The 18,724-nt window shown below is 44.7% G+C and overlaps 1 protein-coding gene across 3 annotated transcripts in view; it reads left to right on the top strand.

The window, feature by feature from the left end:
• Positions 1–18,724, top strand: part of ssbp4 (single stranded DNA binding protein 4) — an 84,887-nt gene that overhangs the window by 19,336 nt on the left and 46,827 nt on the right. For all 3 annotated transcript variants that reach the window (XM_040040088.1, XM_040040089.1, XM_040040090.1), the window contains one exon: positions 5,724–5,808. In XM_040040088.1, the coding sequence (XP_039896022.1) occupies positions 5,724–5,808 (85 nt within the window). The remainder of the gene's footprint in view (positions 1–5,723; positions 5,809–18,724) is intronic.

The raw sequence follows: 18,724 nt of genomic DNA, 5'->3' as shown, positions 1-18,724 counted from the left end.
CTGATTAGCCATGCAGGGCAGGGCAGGCTGAAGTGTAGTATGACCTAGCTAAGGGGCGTCTGTCTGAGCCACGCAGCACGTGGACACGGATACTCAGTGGGAGTGGGGTCTGGGGGGTTGGCTGTGGGAGGAGAAAGAGGGCGGAGCCCCCTGTCCACCCCTAAACCAGCCGGCACCCCCTCTCCCCCCCCTCCCCCTTCCAACCTCCAGCCTCCCCCAAAACAAAAGCTCCAGATGGTAGGAAAGCCACCAGCCTCCCTCATCCCTCACCCTTCTCCCCCCACCCCTCCCTCAACCTTTGTCTGGAGGCCTGTCCCTTTGTTTGCGGAAGAGAGACCCCCGAATGGATTAACTCTTTACATTCCAGCCTCTTTTGTGTTAAAAAGCCAAATCTAAGACCCCGACCCCACAGCCACACCGGCCCCCTCCCCCCCTTTTAGTGTCTCATTGGGGCTTTCTTCCCTCTGTCTTTGCCTCTGTGGCTGTTTCCTGTAGGGCACCGTTGGTGGGTAGGTGGGGGGGGCTTCAGAATAAGAGCGTGGCTCTAAGAAGGGGGAAGGGGAGGGAGGCTGGTAGCGGGGGTCACTCATCCACGTCTGTTGTTATGGGTGGACGGATAAAGAAAAGGCTCAGTGAGGGCTGCAGGTGTTGATTGTGTCATTAGCTCGCTCTCTATTGGCCGCCGCTAGTTGTCTCCTCCTTATCCCAAAATCGATTGCTTTAACCAGTTTTCACTGGATGGCCACTGAATTCTCCTTCATCCCAGTGCACACACACACAGGCACAACAACAGTATGTACTGTAGAGGGATCTTCTCTGTGATAGCCTCTAGCTGAAATTCTTGTTTGTGGGGGCAGAGCAAACAAAGTGAGAGTAGCCATCCGATGCTCCCAAATGTCTGGACTGTTCTTTGACATCCTTCTGTATTTCATCCTGTTTAGTCCCCTTTATTTTTTGCCTAAATAATCATTTATTCTCACTCTTGATTGCTTTTTTTCTTTTGTTTTTAAGTGATGGTGATTAAACGTTGGGTTACTTAACGTAATCCCTGGTTCTTTGATAACAGAGTGAGGTGTTTCACTATGGGAATCGCCTCGGCGTGACCAACTACGGTCACGCCGAGGCGATTCCCATAGTGAAACACCGAGCGAAGTTAGAAAAAGAACTGTAATTTTGTTGGTTTATATTCCAAGGGGGAGATACACTACATGTAAATATAAGCTACTTTTAGACTGCTCCCTTACTCATAAGGGGTCACCACAGCGGGTTGCTCAGCACATTTTGATTTGTCAGAATTTCCTGTTTCAACCCCCACGGGATCTGTGTCTCCTTCCAGTAACAAGGAAGAGACACAAACAGGGTATTTTTTGATTCTTGGCTGAATAGTGGTGGTAAATACATGTAAACATAATCCATTATTAATGCTAGCGTCACCAGCAGTGAAATCCTCTACAGTGACAGAGACCTCAACAGCTGTGATAGTTGTTTGGCGGTAACATGAAGTGTAAGCACAGAACAAGGACGATTAAACAAGATGCGCATTGCTTGCTTGCTAACATGCTAGCTAGCTTTGTGTCACAGGCATCTGCAGCCTTTCTCAGTTTAAGAAGTCTGTGTAGACTTAAAGTTTGAAGTCTCTTCTTCATACTTTTTAGTAAAAAGTTATGAGCTCCAAGTTTAATAACACTGTCTTAGTTTCAGTGGTGATGGCCAAGCAATGCATATGCAACACTAGGAGGTAGCACCTTACTATAACTCACACTTAATACAGTCAAATCAGTGGAAACCTGGAAAATCTGAAAAGCATACAGTTTACTGCAGTGAGCTGAATTTAACTTTGCACAGTGTGTGAGAGTTGGATGAACTGAAATCAAAGGTTTCCTTATTCTGTCAGTTATGTCATGGTGCGAATACACTATAAAAGAAATTTGGTGATTTGGTGTCTTACTTTACTAAAGTTATCAAAAGGTCGCTTACTGAACTTAAATTGGTTCAGTCCAGAAGAATTAGTTCCCATCACACAGGCCTAGAGACTTCTTGGCAACCAACCGTGTGTATTCCCCGATTGATTGGCGAGTGGTTGCTGGCACTCACTAGGTGCTATTAGTCACAAAGAGGTTGATTTCAGTGCGTTGGTTTGACACAGTGGCTGCCAGCAACTTCGCCAACTGTAGGTGAATATACCTTCTTGCCAACTGGTTTCCAGGCCTGTGTGGTGGTGTCTGACTTTCAGATACTACTCTGTCGACCAAGTGCAAATGTTTGTGAAATCGGCGAAAGTTGAAAGAATACTATTTTGGGATTCCTAGACAGACAAAATGTTTCCTATTAGCCATGTCATGCACAGTTATCCCCCCTGCAAGGAGAGGAGGCCCGAATGTCTTTGCTGTTACTGCGTAATTATTCTGGGCATCATTAAGCTTGATCACTAAGCCTCAGTCACTGCCTCTGTGACTGTTGTTCTGTGTGAGCGGGCGCTTTGTCTTTGGGTCTCAAGTTTGACAGCTTAATTTTTCTCGTGGGTCAGGTTTGTTTTGCAGGACTTTCTTCAGTCACAGTTACTGTATTATTACACCATTTCCAAAGGCAGGTCCTGTGACGGACAGGGAACCTGTTCAGGGTGTAACTCGCCTCGTGCCCTGGGATAGACTCCGGCCGTTCTCTGCTACCTAAGGTTGAGAAAACAGACTGTTGAATGTGCGCATGGAGCATTTCTGGTTTATAATGCACGATGATGATAAATGATAAATGCTCTGAGGTTTTTTTCTTTTATACTCGTGCCGCATCCTGATCTCCATCTCTGTCTTAATTTTTATTTCCGTCTCCCTGCTGACTGACCGACGGACTGAGTGACGCACACAGGATTAAACCAGCTACCAGCAGCCTGCGTGGCTGTCTTTCAGTGTCTTTGTTTACCCTCTTTATTGTACTGGAAAAGCACATTGTAACCACTGGCTCTGTGAGGCCACAGTTAATTGCAAATAATTATCGTGATGGCATTTAATTTTAGTAATTGTCATCTTCTGGACGGCTGGACGCTAATCCTTTCCTCCTCCTCTGTTCAGGATACAAAGAGCGCGTGTTTGTGTGCGCCGGCCACGCTGGCTCGTATATTTTAGTCTCGTTTCTGATTTGAATAAATAAAAGAGTTTATATGACCCCCAAGCTGTAATTTAAATCTCTCCTGTGACTCTTCAAAGTAAGAGCTGTTAAACTTTGCATCCTTTGTACAGAGTCGTCTGGCTTAAACCACCAGTTACATCCCATAATACTATAAAGAGCTTCCCATGATGAGATGATTAGATTGAAATGATTAGATAATTGGATAGAAATTTTACTATAACAAGGGTGTGCAAGATTTCTCGCAGATTGCTGTTGCTAATTAACTGCAAATGTTGACTCCCTAGATCATTTCTACAGATTAGCTTTTCTGAAAAGGATGGGACAACAACTGTGTGTTATTCTTCTAAATGTGGGTGGCCCTATATTAAAAAGGAAAAAAAAGGCGCTGACAATGGTCCCATCCTACATATACCTGGGTTCGGTCCTACCGATGCACTGAAGCTGCCCTATGGGGTCTAAATTGGGTGAATATTAGAAAGATTTTGCTCGTTAATCTAACACTTCCTCACACTTTCTGCCTCTCTCTATGCAGAAAAAGTGTAAAACCTCAGAAATAATATCAGAAAAATGAAAGTATTTGTTTCCGCGTTTAGTCCTCTCCGGCAGTGATCCTCCTTCAGATTATGCAGAGAGACGGAATGAGATTTGCCTGCGCCGGCTCAGACAGACGCAGGTCAGCTGTTCAAATCGTAATATATTTCAGACTTCACAGGCCAGGAGATGTTAGATCACCTTCCCCTACCCCTGCGACTGCACCTGGTTGTGTCTTTTCTGTAACAAACTGCAACCCGCGTCCCATTTCATTTCCCCGAGAGCTGATTGGATTTGCGATGGTCGCGCCTTCACACCGCACCTCGTCTCTGACAGAGCAGCAATCTCTTTAACACCAACCGATAGATATGATAATGTACACTGGCTTTATTGCCGAGTGACAGAAGGGCGGCACAACACACAGGCACGCGCACTCACGCACAATGTGTTCACCACCAGCTTTGCACAGTCCCGCCCTGTTCCTCGGTGCCCTCCTCGTCTAGAAGGGACCCCAGCGCGCACTGAACGCCTCAGGGCACCGACTCTGCCTTTTAATCTTTAAATACTCTAATAACACATTTCTATTTTAGTTCAGATGCTTTGAAAGGTTGGTACCTCGTGCTGCGGGGTTCAAATTTATTGTTTATTGTTCGTTTTTATTTTTAGGACACCCATTGTTGCACTCTGGTTTCCTTGATGCCCTCAAATAGCAAAGAAAATTAAAAAAAAAATCAAAGGACAATGAAGTAATGTGTAGATTGCTGATCAACAATGTTCTGTAATAACTATATTCAAGAGATAATAACACAGAAGCATGAAAATCACGCATCCTGCGCAATGAAAAATGACCAGTATGTGACAGGGTGCTGCCGAGCCACTCTCTGACAGTTACGGGCGATCAGCTAATATTTTCTGCTCCATTTCGCAGTCTGTCACATCAAGTGTCACGGCTGTTCCTAACATCAGCACAAAGAATGCATGTTAGAGTTTATTTGCACCTTTAAGTGGCAAAAAAAAAATCCTCTCGTGACTTCAGCATTTCTTGTTTTTAATATTCTGTCCGTGAAGTCAGCACCGAGGAGAAGCAGCACTCCTTTATTTCAGTGCAGTAATTAAGGGCCCATTTGGAGCGGGACCTGGTGGCCTCCAATGCCCTGAAGGAGTTGGATTGGTCTAATTAACTAATATGAACACTGCTGATTGGGCAGTAAGTAACATAATCACAGCTGATTGGTCAATAACCTGCAGGTCACCGGGACAGGCCGAGGGGAACATTTGGAGGTCCTTCCTGGTAATTTGGACCCGAGCTGCTGGCTGGACTGCGCGATAGTGTGGAGGCTAAAGAGAAGACTGCCGCGGTGTATGTGTGTGTTTGTGTGTGTGTGTGTGTGTGTGGCTGGAAAAGTGCTGAGATTTTAAATGGTTTTTAAAGCAAAAATGATCAAATCTGATGCGCTCACTACAAAATATTATTTTTCTGCGGCTAGTCAGACAAAACAAAACAAACAAATTAAAGGTGTCAGCCTTTAAAATTCTGATGACAGTAGAGACATTGATCAGCAGATTTATCAATACTGAAAATAATTGTTAGTCACAGCTAACAGTTGTCATCGTCAACCACGTTGTCAGGTCAGCTCTGTCGTTTCTGTTGGACGCGTTTTGATCACATAATATCTCGTTCATATCATAATGTTGTTAATTTTAAAACACATGTTCTTAGAAACTTTTGCAATCAGGGCCAAGAATCAGCCAATCACACTGATGTTTCGGTTCATCGGTGCCGTTTTATGTTCTTTGGATGGTTCTGTTGAGACAACATTGAAAAGTGCTGTCACCGGAGCTCGTGACTCATACTGACGTTGACGGCTTCTTGGTCTATTTTTGAAAAGTTTGTCTCAAACTGAGCTATCAAGAAATCATTTTATACCTGCTCTGCTTTTTAAACATCTACATGATATTCTTCTGCTTCTGTTAACACTTCTGTTTTAACCACTTTTTGCCATGAACCTGGTGTGTCTGTGGCCTACAGATGAAAGTGTCTAACTGCTGTTACTGTCCTGTGTGCACAGTGTATTCTGGGATCTGTACTGCGCTGCCCCGGACCGGAGGGAGACGTGCGAACATTCCAGCGAGGCCAAGGCTTTCCATGACTATGTGAGTGAACTTAACCAACCCTCCCGCGGTGTACAAGTACACACACATCCACATGCTCGTGAACACCCACGATCACACAGACCGTGCATCAGAAAGAAGGGACTATCCTGTTTGAGATAATGCTGCTGGTTCTTGTTTTGACACGTTTGTTTCTTACCGTCTGCGCGTCTGCTCTTCCTGGTTGCAGCCTCCGTTTGTGGACGGGGCTCGCTGCGAGCCAGACGTCTGAAATGGCGTGCTTTTAAAAAATGCAACACCCGTGAACACCACTTGTATATTTTATGGGAAAGCCCTTAGACTTCCATCTTTGAATTTTTAAAATCCAATAGGGTGTTTGTGGCAACGTTCAATATTTAACTCGATCTGACTGATTACATATATTTTTCCTATCAGCTGCTTCAGCGGTGCAGCTCAGCTGGTGGCCACACTTCCTGTTCTAGTGAATCTGTCGCCGAGGTTAAAGGTCACTGTACTGCCTGACTATTTATCGTTCCACTCGTGGCTTCAGTAAAGGTCAAATCACATGAAGCAGCTGGTTGATCGCACCATTACATCTACACACACATTTGCACACAATAGCTGCTTATGATAGTTGTGGCAGAGGATGGCCCGGGTGCTGCAAGGTCAGGGCCTGAGCCCCCCGTGACCCCTGTCTTCTGCACAGTTGATCAGACCAGTAGATCAAACGTGCACGTTTTCTGCAGGCCAGCACAAAGCGAGCGTCTGTTTTCTCGTGACTGCGGACCACGCAGGCTTAACCTCCTCACTTTGTCATCTTTTTTCAAATTGTTTTTTTGTTCTTTAGCTGCAAGGGTTTTCTCTTTTGGCTTGTCCACACTATGATAAATATTTGCATCATGCCGCATGGTGTATATTTGAGTAAGGATTACACGGTGTGCGGATGTTGACTGGACAGACTGCTTCAGCTGCGAGATTATCGTTCCACCCGGGCAGAAGTTAAACCTGAAATGGATTAGAGGCACGGTTCTCGCCATCCGCGTTTCATTCAGGCCGTTTTAACTCGTAGCCTGTCACCCGTCCAGTTGAACTCTCTTATGAGGTTTGACGGCAAAAGTGCGAGCGCTTGTCAGCTGAACAGATTACATCTGTCGCGCATGTACCATGCATGTCTGCGCGGGCACTAGTTGATGTGTGCGTCTCCTCGCCTCGTCTCTGTGTGTGTGCATGTGTTGGACCACCATAAGATTAATTACATGGTTAATTAAACCTAGTAGTTAATTAAATCTGACAACTGTGTCTAATTAATCTAAATGCCATATAATTTCCTACACCTTTCTCCAGAGGTAGGCCAGCTGGATACCTGCATGTCAGCTATTTAACGGCTCTGGTTTGACAGCCCTGGTCAATATATGTCTGAACCTCTGGCTTGAAATTCTGCCAACCTGCCGACATATTTTAAACGTGTTTCAGTCTTTGTTTGCGTAAACTGGTTAGCTGAGAATCCGAATCGCTGCTGCTGCTCCTCGGCATTGGACTGTATAGACAAAACATAGAGTCAAGCTGCAGTTTAGGGGTTAAAGTGCTGATGTGAATCAGAGGTTCAGAAGTATATTGAGCTTGTTTTTACTAAAATAGGTAGACAGAGGAGGCAGGTGCTCTGTTGGTGTTGTGGTAAAGTGATAAACGCATCCTAAAGGGGAACTTGATGAGCATTTAGAAGTGCTGAGACGCTCTGTTTTTGATCTTCGACCTCACTCAAGTTCACAAGGTCAGCCTGTGCGAACTCTCAGCTCGCGACTGCTGATTTGCTGCGATTAGGAGTTTAAAGATAGAAATATTTGTCATTTTATGGTTTCACTTAATGATGCATGCGATGTGCAGGTGTTTCACTTTCAACTTTCAAAAAAAGCTAGTGCAGCCTTCTGATTTGAGATAGACACAAGGTGCAGGATACTGTTTGCACACAAATGCAGAAATCTGAATACAAATCCAACGAAAAAGAAAGTGTAGAAAAACTGCATTTTACGCAGGGTCCTCTTTTATAAATCATTGTACCCACGTACTTCCTTGTTTAATCAATGGCATATAAAATCAGTGTTTGCACCTCAAGTTATTGGACACGGCAATTAAAAGAAACACAAGAAAGAAGCACAAATTTCACAGAATTTAAAACTCAGACGCTCACCTGAGAAGTGGGGAAAAGAAACGGTCTCAAATCTGTAATCGTGAATGGCAAAAAGTGCAAAAATGTCACGCAGGTTATCGCCTTGGCGAGGACCACAGCAGAGAGGAAAAGGAAAGGCTGTAATACAAATAAGAGACAAAAAGGCATCAGTTCACACAAGGAAAGCAGGCGGCTATTTATAGCTCCCGCAATTAATTTAGTGTATGCTATGAACAGCAAATTCTCTATATCAACATAGGTAGGCGTGTTTGAGAGGCAGAAACAACTATATTTATGAGAAGCAGCTGTCCGTTTTATCTTATGTTTACATGCTTTCACCTTTGCTTTCACTCACTGGTTTGGTATAGCCACAAAACTAGTTAGTGATGTTTAGGACAAAAAGACTGCACCTGGGTTAAAATATCGTCTTGAGTGTGCTTGAAAATCCAGGCCAAAGGTCAAAAGGAAAGAAAAACGTGTGCCATCAGTTTGAGTCGGTAATTGAAAAAAAAAAAAAAAGAAAGAAAGTTTGAGTCGGTAATCGTGGACCTCGTGCTACCTTATTATAAAAGAAAACTATAAATTATACTGCTTTGAATTCATGCTTTGCTAAATAAAGTTGCAGAGTTGTTTTGGATTAGGAGTCCTAATAAAGCGTAGAGGGTGTGGCAGAGGGTCTGACAGTGCACGACAAGGTGCGAGAAAGCACATGTGCTATTGTGACCATTCCCGCACGTGTCTTTGTGCGTCTGCGTGACGGCGAGAGCCAGAGCATCGGGGTCGAAGCGCGTGAATCCCCAGGGTGACGAGGGGTCTGTCTGCCTCTGATTAACTCTGGCTCCTCGGTCCCCGCAGACTGACGGCCCGATCGAGTCTCTATCAAGGCCCCTTGCTGATAACGGCTCCCTCGCTCCCCCGAGTCCGCCCGGATCACGGAGTGAAAAACAACACGGCTCCCGGGAGCCGCGCACTCCACTCTGTGTGCAGCTCAGCAGGAGCGGTGGAAGGGGAACGTGTGTGAGATAAACCAGGATTGCTTTTGTTTTTATTAATGCTTCTTCTTACATGTAATTTATGGTCTGCCTGGCCTCTATAGAGGTGTACGCTGTCACTTTGCTGCGGATAACAATGAGAAAATATCAGCAAAGAGCCATAAAATTGATATCTAGAAACACAGTTTACTTATTTGTTTCCTCAAACTAATTTGGTTGCCAGGCAACGCTGAGCCGGAGTACAGTCTTAGTTACAGATTTGGTTTGGCTCAGCTCAGTTTGGCTCAATTTGGCCCGATTTGAAGGCACCTCTTACTCAGCCCTGTCCTGCTGGCCCCCTCTGAGAGCAATGATGTAGACTTTGTGGACTCTCCAGTTTGGGAAAGATAATGGAATATAATGTGCTAATCCCCAGATCTGGGGACTGGTTGACAGCTAATCCAGGGGAATGTGGTGGGATTGGAGCCCTGGCCTCCCTCCCAGAACTGGAGGCCTCTGACTAGAAGGGTAGCTAGTTGCTTTCACCCTTGAATGGCGAATCTGCTATCGTAGACACTCTCACGTAAACACTCCCACTTGCAGCAGCGCTTGTGTGCATATCCCACTCCCACGCGCTCTCATGCAAATGAATACACGCACTCAAAGTAAGCGAGATGATGCCGTATCATAAAGAGCTGGAACAGCCTGAAGTCTTGTACCTCTGTAAAGTAATTTGAGTGTTCGCTCTTGTCGTCTTAATTGTCGGAATTGTGTTTCTGTCCTTCCTCTTCACGTCGCCCTTTAATCACGTTTATTTCCTAAAAGAGATCCGCGCATCTCATGGTCCTCTTTTCTGCTGGAATTTGGATGTTCCTCAAAAGAGCACTTTGTTGAGGAAATGTGTTTGATTATAAGAACATGGCACGTCTTTAGTAACTCAATATGAATGATTAAAGCACGCGAGCTTTGTGATGAAGAAAGCATACATATTGACGGACGAGCACGCACACACACAGAGAATGAGTCGCTGTCTTCTCCATCTCAGACACGCGCGCATGCACTTTCAGTCTCAAACAAACAGTCTTTCAGGAAGCGATCCGCTCGCCTCGCTGCTGCAGACATTTTGCTTTGCCCCAGCCAGAGGTCGCAACCCCAAACATCTGCGATTCACGCCAATCCGGGTTCACCGCCTGCAGAGCGACACGGATTTAGTGCCACAAGTGCGTCACTCACGTCGCAGTGCTTCACTGACTCCTCTCAGCTCTCGGCTTACTGATGCAAACTGTCACGATAATGGCTGAGATGGAGGAGTCAAAAACAGGGATTCAGCTTTGAACGTTTCACCTCTTCCCGAAATAGAGCGCATTAAGAAAACCGTCATGAAAGCCCTCGTGAACATGATAAGGCGCTCGAGCATTAGCTGCATATTTGATTGTTTGATCGACAGAAAATTTTAACATTTTGAAAATGCAGTCTGACGTTCTGTCTTTACATCAGCAAAACTTCCATTTAAATTTTTTTTTAAATTTTCAGTTTGTCTGCTAATTACGTTCTTGATTGATGTCAAAAAAGTCAGAAAATATTCCCCGCCAGTGTTTTTCAGAGACCAAGGAGACATTACTTACAGTCTTGTTTCACCATTCTGAAATCATATTTGCTTTTATTAAAAGACTAACAGATTAATGACAGTCAAACAGTTGTCAGTATATTTTCTGTTGGTTGACCGGTTGATTGAGTAATTAACTTCTTGCTTCTGCTCTACACTGAGTCACTTCAACCAGGAAAACGAGTGCCGCAGCCCTAATCTGATCTCTTCCCAGCATGCCGTTTGCAGACCGTAGATAGATGGAGATGCAGTGTTGGCTGTTGCCTGGCTATTCTTTGAGCGGGTTAAACATTTGTTAGGCTCGACCACAGTAACAGGTGGCACGATGGGAGGAGCTGCGCTCTGTAAACAAGCGTTGATAGCCAAGCCTTTGTCTGGACTCTGTGTGGGATTTTGTGTGGTTTTTTTCATCACTGCTACTCACTACGTTACCAGGTGCTCACTTGCCATTTTTTTTATGCCACACGTCTGCATGAAACCTTCCTTCCCTGTCAAAGCGCTCTTTGTCCCCGTCCTTTTTTTTTTCATGAAATTTACTCATCCTGCACCGTTTTTTTTTCCTGCTTCAGTTCCTCTCAGGTCTTTTTCGCCATCCTCCAACCCCCTCCCGCCGTGCTTTCTTTGCCTTCCTCTCTGTTCCACGCTCTCTTTCTTATTCCTCCCCCTCTCTCCTTCGCCGCCCTCCCTCCCTCTCACAGGAGATTGATTGGGTAATCTGGCTGGGTGCCAGCAGTGCCCGCTTCCTTGCTCGGGGGAAGGAGAGAAGCAGGGGCGACATGACGACATGCAGGAATAATAATAACATCCATAATATAGGCAGAGTAGGTATGGATGGAGGCATGAGGACAGAAAGCGAGAGAGAACGCAGAGGACTGGAGTCTGCGTTGGCACGGCGATATCTTCCTCTCACAGATTCTGCTGGCTGTTTTCACTTTAAATATAGCCTACACACCATGGTGTGCCACAGCATTGTGTCTCCATTCCTGTCCGTCTCCCGTCTTCTCTACCTTTCTGCCACCGCCACCGCCTCCTCTGTTCACGCCCGTGTCGTCTTTTAATATCAAACAGTGCGTGGAGTGCAGGCTGCAGGCAGACGGGCGCTGAGCGAGAGGACGCCGTCTTTGTGTGCCGTTGTTTACCGTTGTTACAGTCTAAATGAAAAAGGCCGGTCGGCTCCTCTGTCTGTGTATACCTTTCGCTATCTGAGGAAGGCAGCAAAGCCTGAAAGTGCTGCCCTCAAGCTGCGTGCGTGTTCGGCTGGAGGTCTGCAAGTGACAGAAGCAGAAGATCAAATGTTGCTTATGATTCCCTTCCTTGCAGGTTCATTCTGGGCAAGCTTAAACCGAGCTGCGGTTTAGCATTTGATCTCAGCTATGTAAGCACGAGCCGCTGGATCTGTGTTTGACAGGGACAGACCGGGACATGGACAGATGCAGACGACCATCCGGGGACAGAGGCGGGGATGTTTCTGTGCAGGGAGAATGAGGTGTGCGAAGGCACTAGGGACTCTTTTTGAAGTCTGCATGTTTTGCAGTTTATCTGAGTTTTGGTACTAGCTATGCTTTGCGTCCCACTAGCCAGAGCAGCGTAAATGCCATCAATCTGCCCGCGCAAAGTTATTGTAGAAGCCAGGCCCTGCAGCGTATACTTTCCCTCCTTGCATGCAGATTTCCAACCCAGTCCCATTTAATTTCCCTAACCCAGTTACCCATGAATACCCTCTTAGTTGCAACATCATCATCCATAAAATTTAAACGAATGCTTTAAATGAATACTACATTCAGGGGAATAGTGAAAACTCCTTGGGGCATTTGTTTATCTCTCCCAATGAAACTAGCGGGTGAACGCTGCCAATTCTCTTTCAGTTTAGTCATTTTCAGGAAACAAATTATGGCTCAATAATTAAAAAAAGCAGCATTCATCACTTGTTTGCCCTCGACTGTAACCAGTTTACTGTGGAGAATTGAAGTGAGCAATTTGTCAGGGGGCTGGAAGTTTGAGGGCGACCTTCCGTGCTGGGGGTGCCTGCGATGCTTCTCTTGGCAAGCCTGCATCACGCAAGCCTGCCCGCACGCACACACACACACACATTCACTCCCTCCCCTCTTTCGCACCATCTTTGAAGCTCCCTGACACCAGCGACTTCCAAACCACATCCATTTATCCATTTATCCATTGTGTAAAAACACACTGTCCGGCTCGGAACGGCATAAATTACTGCAATTATGATGCTTCTGCTGTCTTTGTTTCAGCTTACTTTGAACTTTCCTTTGGCAGGCTGCTCTGACTCTGTGTTTTTATAACTTTGTGTCCCAAGTCTCAGAGGAGAGGGCAGAACAACCTGGTAGAAGCTTAGACGAGTGTGTGGTTACTGTCGATTTTACTGTTTCACTGAGTAAATTTCTTCAAAGTGAAACGACTCTGCTGGTCTCCAGTCAGCTTTCCCAGCTGTGGCGCTCCCCCGTTCTCTCCTCCCAGAGAAAAGCTCGGAGCGCTCCATTACTGCCGCTCCTCATTAGGTCTAAAACGTTGACGGCGGTTGCAAGGATTGTCAGGCAGATACGAGTGAAAGCTATGTTTAAGCATACGCTCCCGTTGGTTTAACTGCGAATCGAGAAGCCGTTTCCTTCTTTTAACCAAGATTCATAATTAAGTCAGCTTTCATCAGTGACAAGAGTCTGATTTTAAAGTCGACCATCATTGTTTCCTTCTGTTCAGGTCCACAAGTACACATTTGCTATCCTTTGAGAAATTTAGCGTGTCATGAACTGACTCAAAGTTTTGACAAGGAGAGGCAAACATTTCAAATAGGTTGACGGAGGACGGGCCAGCGTTTATAACCTGGAAGGCACGGGAGAGCCTCCCATGCAAGTCAGGGCTTCCTGAGACGATCGCTTCTGATGACGTCGTCACAAGTTTGTCAAACTGTGCAAATAAGAGATGCACTGAACTGGGAGGTTGTGTTTAAGTGTGTGAGGACACAAAAATCAGTAAGATAATAGATTAAATGAGCATTAAATATTAAATATTTCAGGTCAAGATAAGACCGCATGCGGTGTGTGCATAACAGCAATTGCACGTAAAGAAAGCAACCCAGGTTATGCAAGAGATCAATAGAGATATCTTTCATAAGATATGGAGATTGAATGAAGCGATATCAAGGGCAGGTCTGCTTTCAGAAGTCAGTTTCTCTTCCTCTCATGGCCTTGCGTCTTTTCTTTAAAGCGTGCCGTCCTTTACTGTCCTGAATCATGTTCAGTTTATGCCTTTTGGCCTTTTGGGTGAATAGAAAACAAATAGAACTTTTCATTCAGACTAGAAATGACAAAAAGTGTAAAAAAAGAAAACTGAAATCGCTTTGAGTAAAAACATTTGAGATCATCACTCACCTGAATTGTGGTGGCCAGACAGTCTGTGTTTAGCACAAAAACCTTCCTGAACCTGGAAGTGGGCACGTCGTTCCTGCCACACATGGTTTCTATGGAATACTGAGCTTCCTCCCATGGTTATTTATGGTTGTTCCCACTGACAGCCAACTGCATCCCATGAAAACTAAGTTAGAAACCAGCTTAACTTTGACATAACCTGAGTTTTTCTCAGTGACTAGCACTCACCTGTTCATCCATGATATGATCTGGTTAATTCAAACATTTATTTAAATTGCTTTGAGAAACTAACAGTTTGTGGCAACTTTCAGAGGAAGTCTTTTCACTTCCTCCCTCATGTTAGTCTTTTTTCCTCTCAGACACTTTGAGCCTTAGCCTTTCAAACACCGTAATTTCTCTAAAAGATGCTCCTCGGCTTTTTGTTTTCTTTTTCATATCTTTGTCCACTCTCACATCGCTCTTCTCTCTCGTGCATGCACACACACACACATGCACACACAGACACAGTCTATCCTGCCCTTTCTCCTCTGCCTCTCTTTGTAGCAGTGGGCAGGCTTGTAACTGGCAGACATTGCAGCTTGGCACAGTGTGTCCCTGGAACTGTGTGTGTGTGTGTGTGTGTGTGTGCGTGTGTGTGTCTGCTGTCTCCTACTGCTCTGCCAGTCCACCAGTCTCAAGTACCAGCTGGGCACCCAAACTCACAACCAAAATAAACTGGCGGCCCTAAGCCCATTGGTTGGTGTGTATGTGTACATGTGTGTGTGCGCGCGTTCTGGTGAGTGCATGCACGTGTTCATGGCTGTGTGTGTGTGCGAGCGCGTGATGCCGATTGGACGCCCTTCTTATTAAGTCTCATTGAAGCGAGGGGTGACACAAACACAGACCTTCCTCAGATGAATGCCTGAGATGTTCGCCTGTCTCAACTTTGCATTACAGTGAGGCCCTCCCTGCTAGGATTAAAGACTAAAACAATTACAAAGCCTTATTTGCAATTTAAATTCTCCCAAATGCAGACTTAATCCCCATTTTCCAAAGGCAGCAATACTGAGAGGCGGAATAAATGTGCGAGAGAGATCCAATTCAAGCCTCTGTTGGGGTTTCTGTTGCTAAAATAACACTTATAAGTTATAGGGGGGGGGGATAATGAATGTGCTTTGAGTTGGTTGAGTTATGTTTGGAGAACAGTTTGCTTCTGTTAAAAGCTCATCTTGGTAATGACGGGATGAATGTTGCAGAATCAGCAGGGGGGCTGATTTTTTTTTCTTTTTTACGCCATTTGTGCAGAGAGACGACTTCACATCCTCTGAAGTATTTGCATTTATGTTGTTTGCATTTAGAAATTCACGTGTGCGCGCGTTAAGGTGTCCTGATAGCAGGAGCCGTGGCAGGCATGCTTTACTGCTGCTCGGGGTATATTTACAGACAGTGACTTTAATGCGGTGTAATGATTATTTTTATTCCAGGTACTTCGGCAGCCAGTTCGCTCTGAGTGGAATGACTCCCCATTGGCCCACTGATTACCTCTGTGGCTGCTGCCACACCTGGCTCCTCCAGCTCTCCACTCGCTCCACCATTATAACCTCAGCCCTCCCCCTTTTTATTACTACACCTTCATCTGTTCCCTCCTCCTTCTCTCTGTCTCAGTACACCTTTACTAATGCAACAGTAAGCTGCTCCTTCTTTTTATTAGTCTGATTTTATGATACAACTCCTCATCTCTTGTAACTTTTCAGATTTAGTGCTATAAATCAATCTGCCTATTTCATAGATATGCATATATATATTTGTATACCTGTTTTAATCTTAAAGTACGTAAATATGTTAGGTTAAAAACAGTGGATGGGGACGTCCCGGTCTTCGGATAAACTGCACCGCAGCAGTTTTATTAGATGCCAGATAAATAATAGCCCTCCTAATTATTAAAATTAAAAAATGTGTCGATTTCAGCCCGTGCATGTTTGCTGTTCATTCTTAGGTCTCAAACACTTTTGCATTTCTGTCGCTGTTTTCACACATGAACTTTGGACAATGTCTGGGAAATCGAGTCGTTCGCTGTGAATTCACAATTACCGGGAATATTCTCACATCGGCTCGCCTGGACGTTAGCAAGACTTTCTAGCAGAGAGCTGGCAAATTTAAAAAAAAACAAACCCAAACACTTAATGTCCACTCTGCTGGGTAAAGTCTCAAAATTCGGCGCTGCACGTGTGAAAATGTCTCAAAATGTGCACAACTCTAAATACATCCAATGTGCTTTTTTCTTGTTCCTGCAAGACTTTGTGCATCAGTTACAGTCAGTTTAATTTCAGCTACACTCAAAAACTAAACTTTTCCTTTTTTCCGAAGGAAATATGATATATTTATCATTATTATAGGGCGGTAAGTCGCTTTAATCCTTGTGTTGTCCTCGGGTCAAAAATGACCCCTAGGTGAATGGCAAACAAGTATATGGGAATCCCGAGGACAACACAAGGGTTAAGAACAGCATGTATGTGCAGAGAGAGCGACACCTTGTTCAGATTACACAGTTTGAAGTCAGCATGTTTTCCTTTTGTGGCCATTTTATAAGGTCAAGTCTTTTCTTTTAATTCGGCGTCTTCCTTTTCTGGTTCTCATTTGAGCTCAGAGCTCTTGCTTTCTGTCTGCTTCTTCTCTTCAGTTCCTTCATCGGCCACTCTTACTTCGTTTAAAGAAGAGAAAAGTAGCTTTCCCAAGCAGCTACAGCATTAGCTATCGAACAATACTATTTTAAGATTGGCCTCCTTCATTAAATACAGGTAGAAAGTTTGATTTGTACCCATGTACCTATGAGTTATGCATCTAATAATAACCTGTCATGGCTAATGGAAACCTCTAAATTAGTTGTAATGAGTTAATATTCACGGGAACTATTTCAGAGTTCTTTTTTGGGTGGTGGGCTGATCTTGAAATACTCCCGCGATTTCTTTTCATTCATAACTGCAAACAAAGGTGGAAAAAAAGATAAAACCTTGAGTCGAATGTTGTAGTACTTGCTCCACCTCACTCTTTTACATAGCGATGTCACTGCGATTCCACTTCTAAAAACAGCTTTGGCTGCTTTACAGCGACACACTGAAGAAGCTCAGCGGCGTTTGGGTTTAAGGACAGAGGCCGTCTTTGCTGCACTGTGAGGCTGGGTTTTTTGTGACGTATTTATCTGTTAACTGTTTGTTAGTTTAAATAATCTGTTATGCGGGGTTTTTTTGTTTGTTTTTTTCATATTTCCTGAAATATATCTACAGGTATCGTACAGAGCCTATACAGGCTTGGCTCTGTGTGATGTCAGAAAGAGCAAAGTTCCCTTGGTAATCATCTCAGCCGCATGGCTCTGGATGTCACTGCAGACACTCACCTGCTGTTCAGTTCCCTGTTTTACGAGGGGCAGCCAATCAGACGAGAGCTGGTTTAAAGGTAGCCTTAAAAAAAGAGGACCTAAAAGTGCTTATTTGTGGCATAGAGTCCCTTTCAGAAAGAACTGACTGTATCCAGCAGGAAAAGATAAGGAGTTTGTTATTAGAAAATGTCTGCAATTTTTATAGTAAACATAGACCATTATTATTAGTGTGTCTGTTTGGGCATCCGTTTGATGTTGTTCCCCTGAAATCAGAGCAAACCCTGCCCCTGCTGCCGTTTGGGGTTAATTCTTCCGAGAGAGCCGGAAAATCCAAAAATCCACATCGTGTACTTAGCAACAACAGCGACGTGTGAACTTCCAACCTCCGTTGAGCTGTCTGGATCTAAGCCTTCAGATCAGTTATTTATATCTCCCATGATTAAGTTCAGTGGATAAATAGGGCAGCACATCTGTTTCACTATTGACTGGATGCTCGGACCTGTTCGAGCTTTAGCTCGTGCTCACGGAGCCACGCGTGCTTGTGAAAAGACCAAGAGTTGCACAGGGAAGCGCACACGTGTTACTCCTCGTGTGCGTCCTCTCTGCTCTTTCTCGTTTCTTTTTCTTTACACCACATCAGATCTTTAGTGTAAAAAGTGACATTTGGGCCAGAGATCCACTGCACTGCACTCTGTTGCACACTGAAAAGGTCAGCTTTCATTGAAGGAGTGTGTGGGACCAGCCACTGCCTTGTGAGCGTGAGGGAGAAAGAGAGAGGAGTTTCTTTGAATAGCTGGGCCACTTCAGTTTGCTTGGATAAACTATACTGTGGATTCCTGCTTCGTGTCCTCACGGCGTGGACCGTCGCCAGAGTTGCTCTCTTCTGTGCTGAACTGCTCTGTGGATGCTGTAATCTCCTCAGTGCATGGCCAGATTACTGTCTGTTCCATATTGTCTGGTGGCGGGCTGCAGGATGGAGAGAGGGAGGGACGGAGGAGGCTCTGCTCTGATCTGTTGCTACATAAGGAAGATTACCTTTTTATTAATGTATCCATCTGGACATTTGCTATATTTGGTTGTTTGTCCAGTCTGACACACTGTATAAATCTTATGAGATTTAAATCTAAATACATAAAGGCAGAGATTAGACATAAGTGTTATTTCCCAGGAGTTGTGATGAACAAATGAGTAAATCAGAGCGTCATTTAATTGCGATTAGATAGTATTAAAATACTGTAAATGTTGGATTCTCGTCATGAGTAATACTATTAATTTATTATGCTATTAATCTGGAAATGATTTCCCGAAACTGGATGATTTTCAGCAAAGAAAAATGAAGAAATGTGAGTGTTCATTGTGGCCCGCCACCCCACCACCCCACCCTTCCATGCGTCTTCCTCTCCATCTCTTTCTGTCTCCTGTGCACTCCATGCAGAAATGATTTCCATTCCTGCTGAATTAATGAGGTTCTGC

The sequence above is a fragment of the Simochromis diagramma genome, unplaced genomic scaffold (assembly GCF_900408965.1).
Source record: "Simochromis diagramma unplaced genomic scaffold, fSimDia1.1 OVJJ01000026.1, whole genome shotgun sequence".
Lineage (NCBI taxonomy): Eukaryota > Metazoa > Chordata > Actinopteri > Cichliformes > Cichlidae > Simochromis > Simochromis diagramma.
The sequence above is the reverse complement of the archived record's forward strand: the minus strand, read 5'-3'. Positions and strand labels throughout refer to the sequence as shown.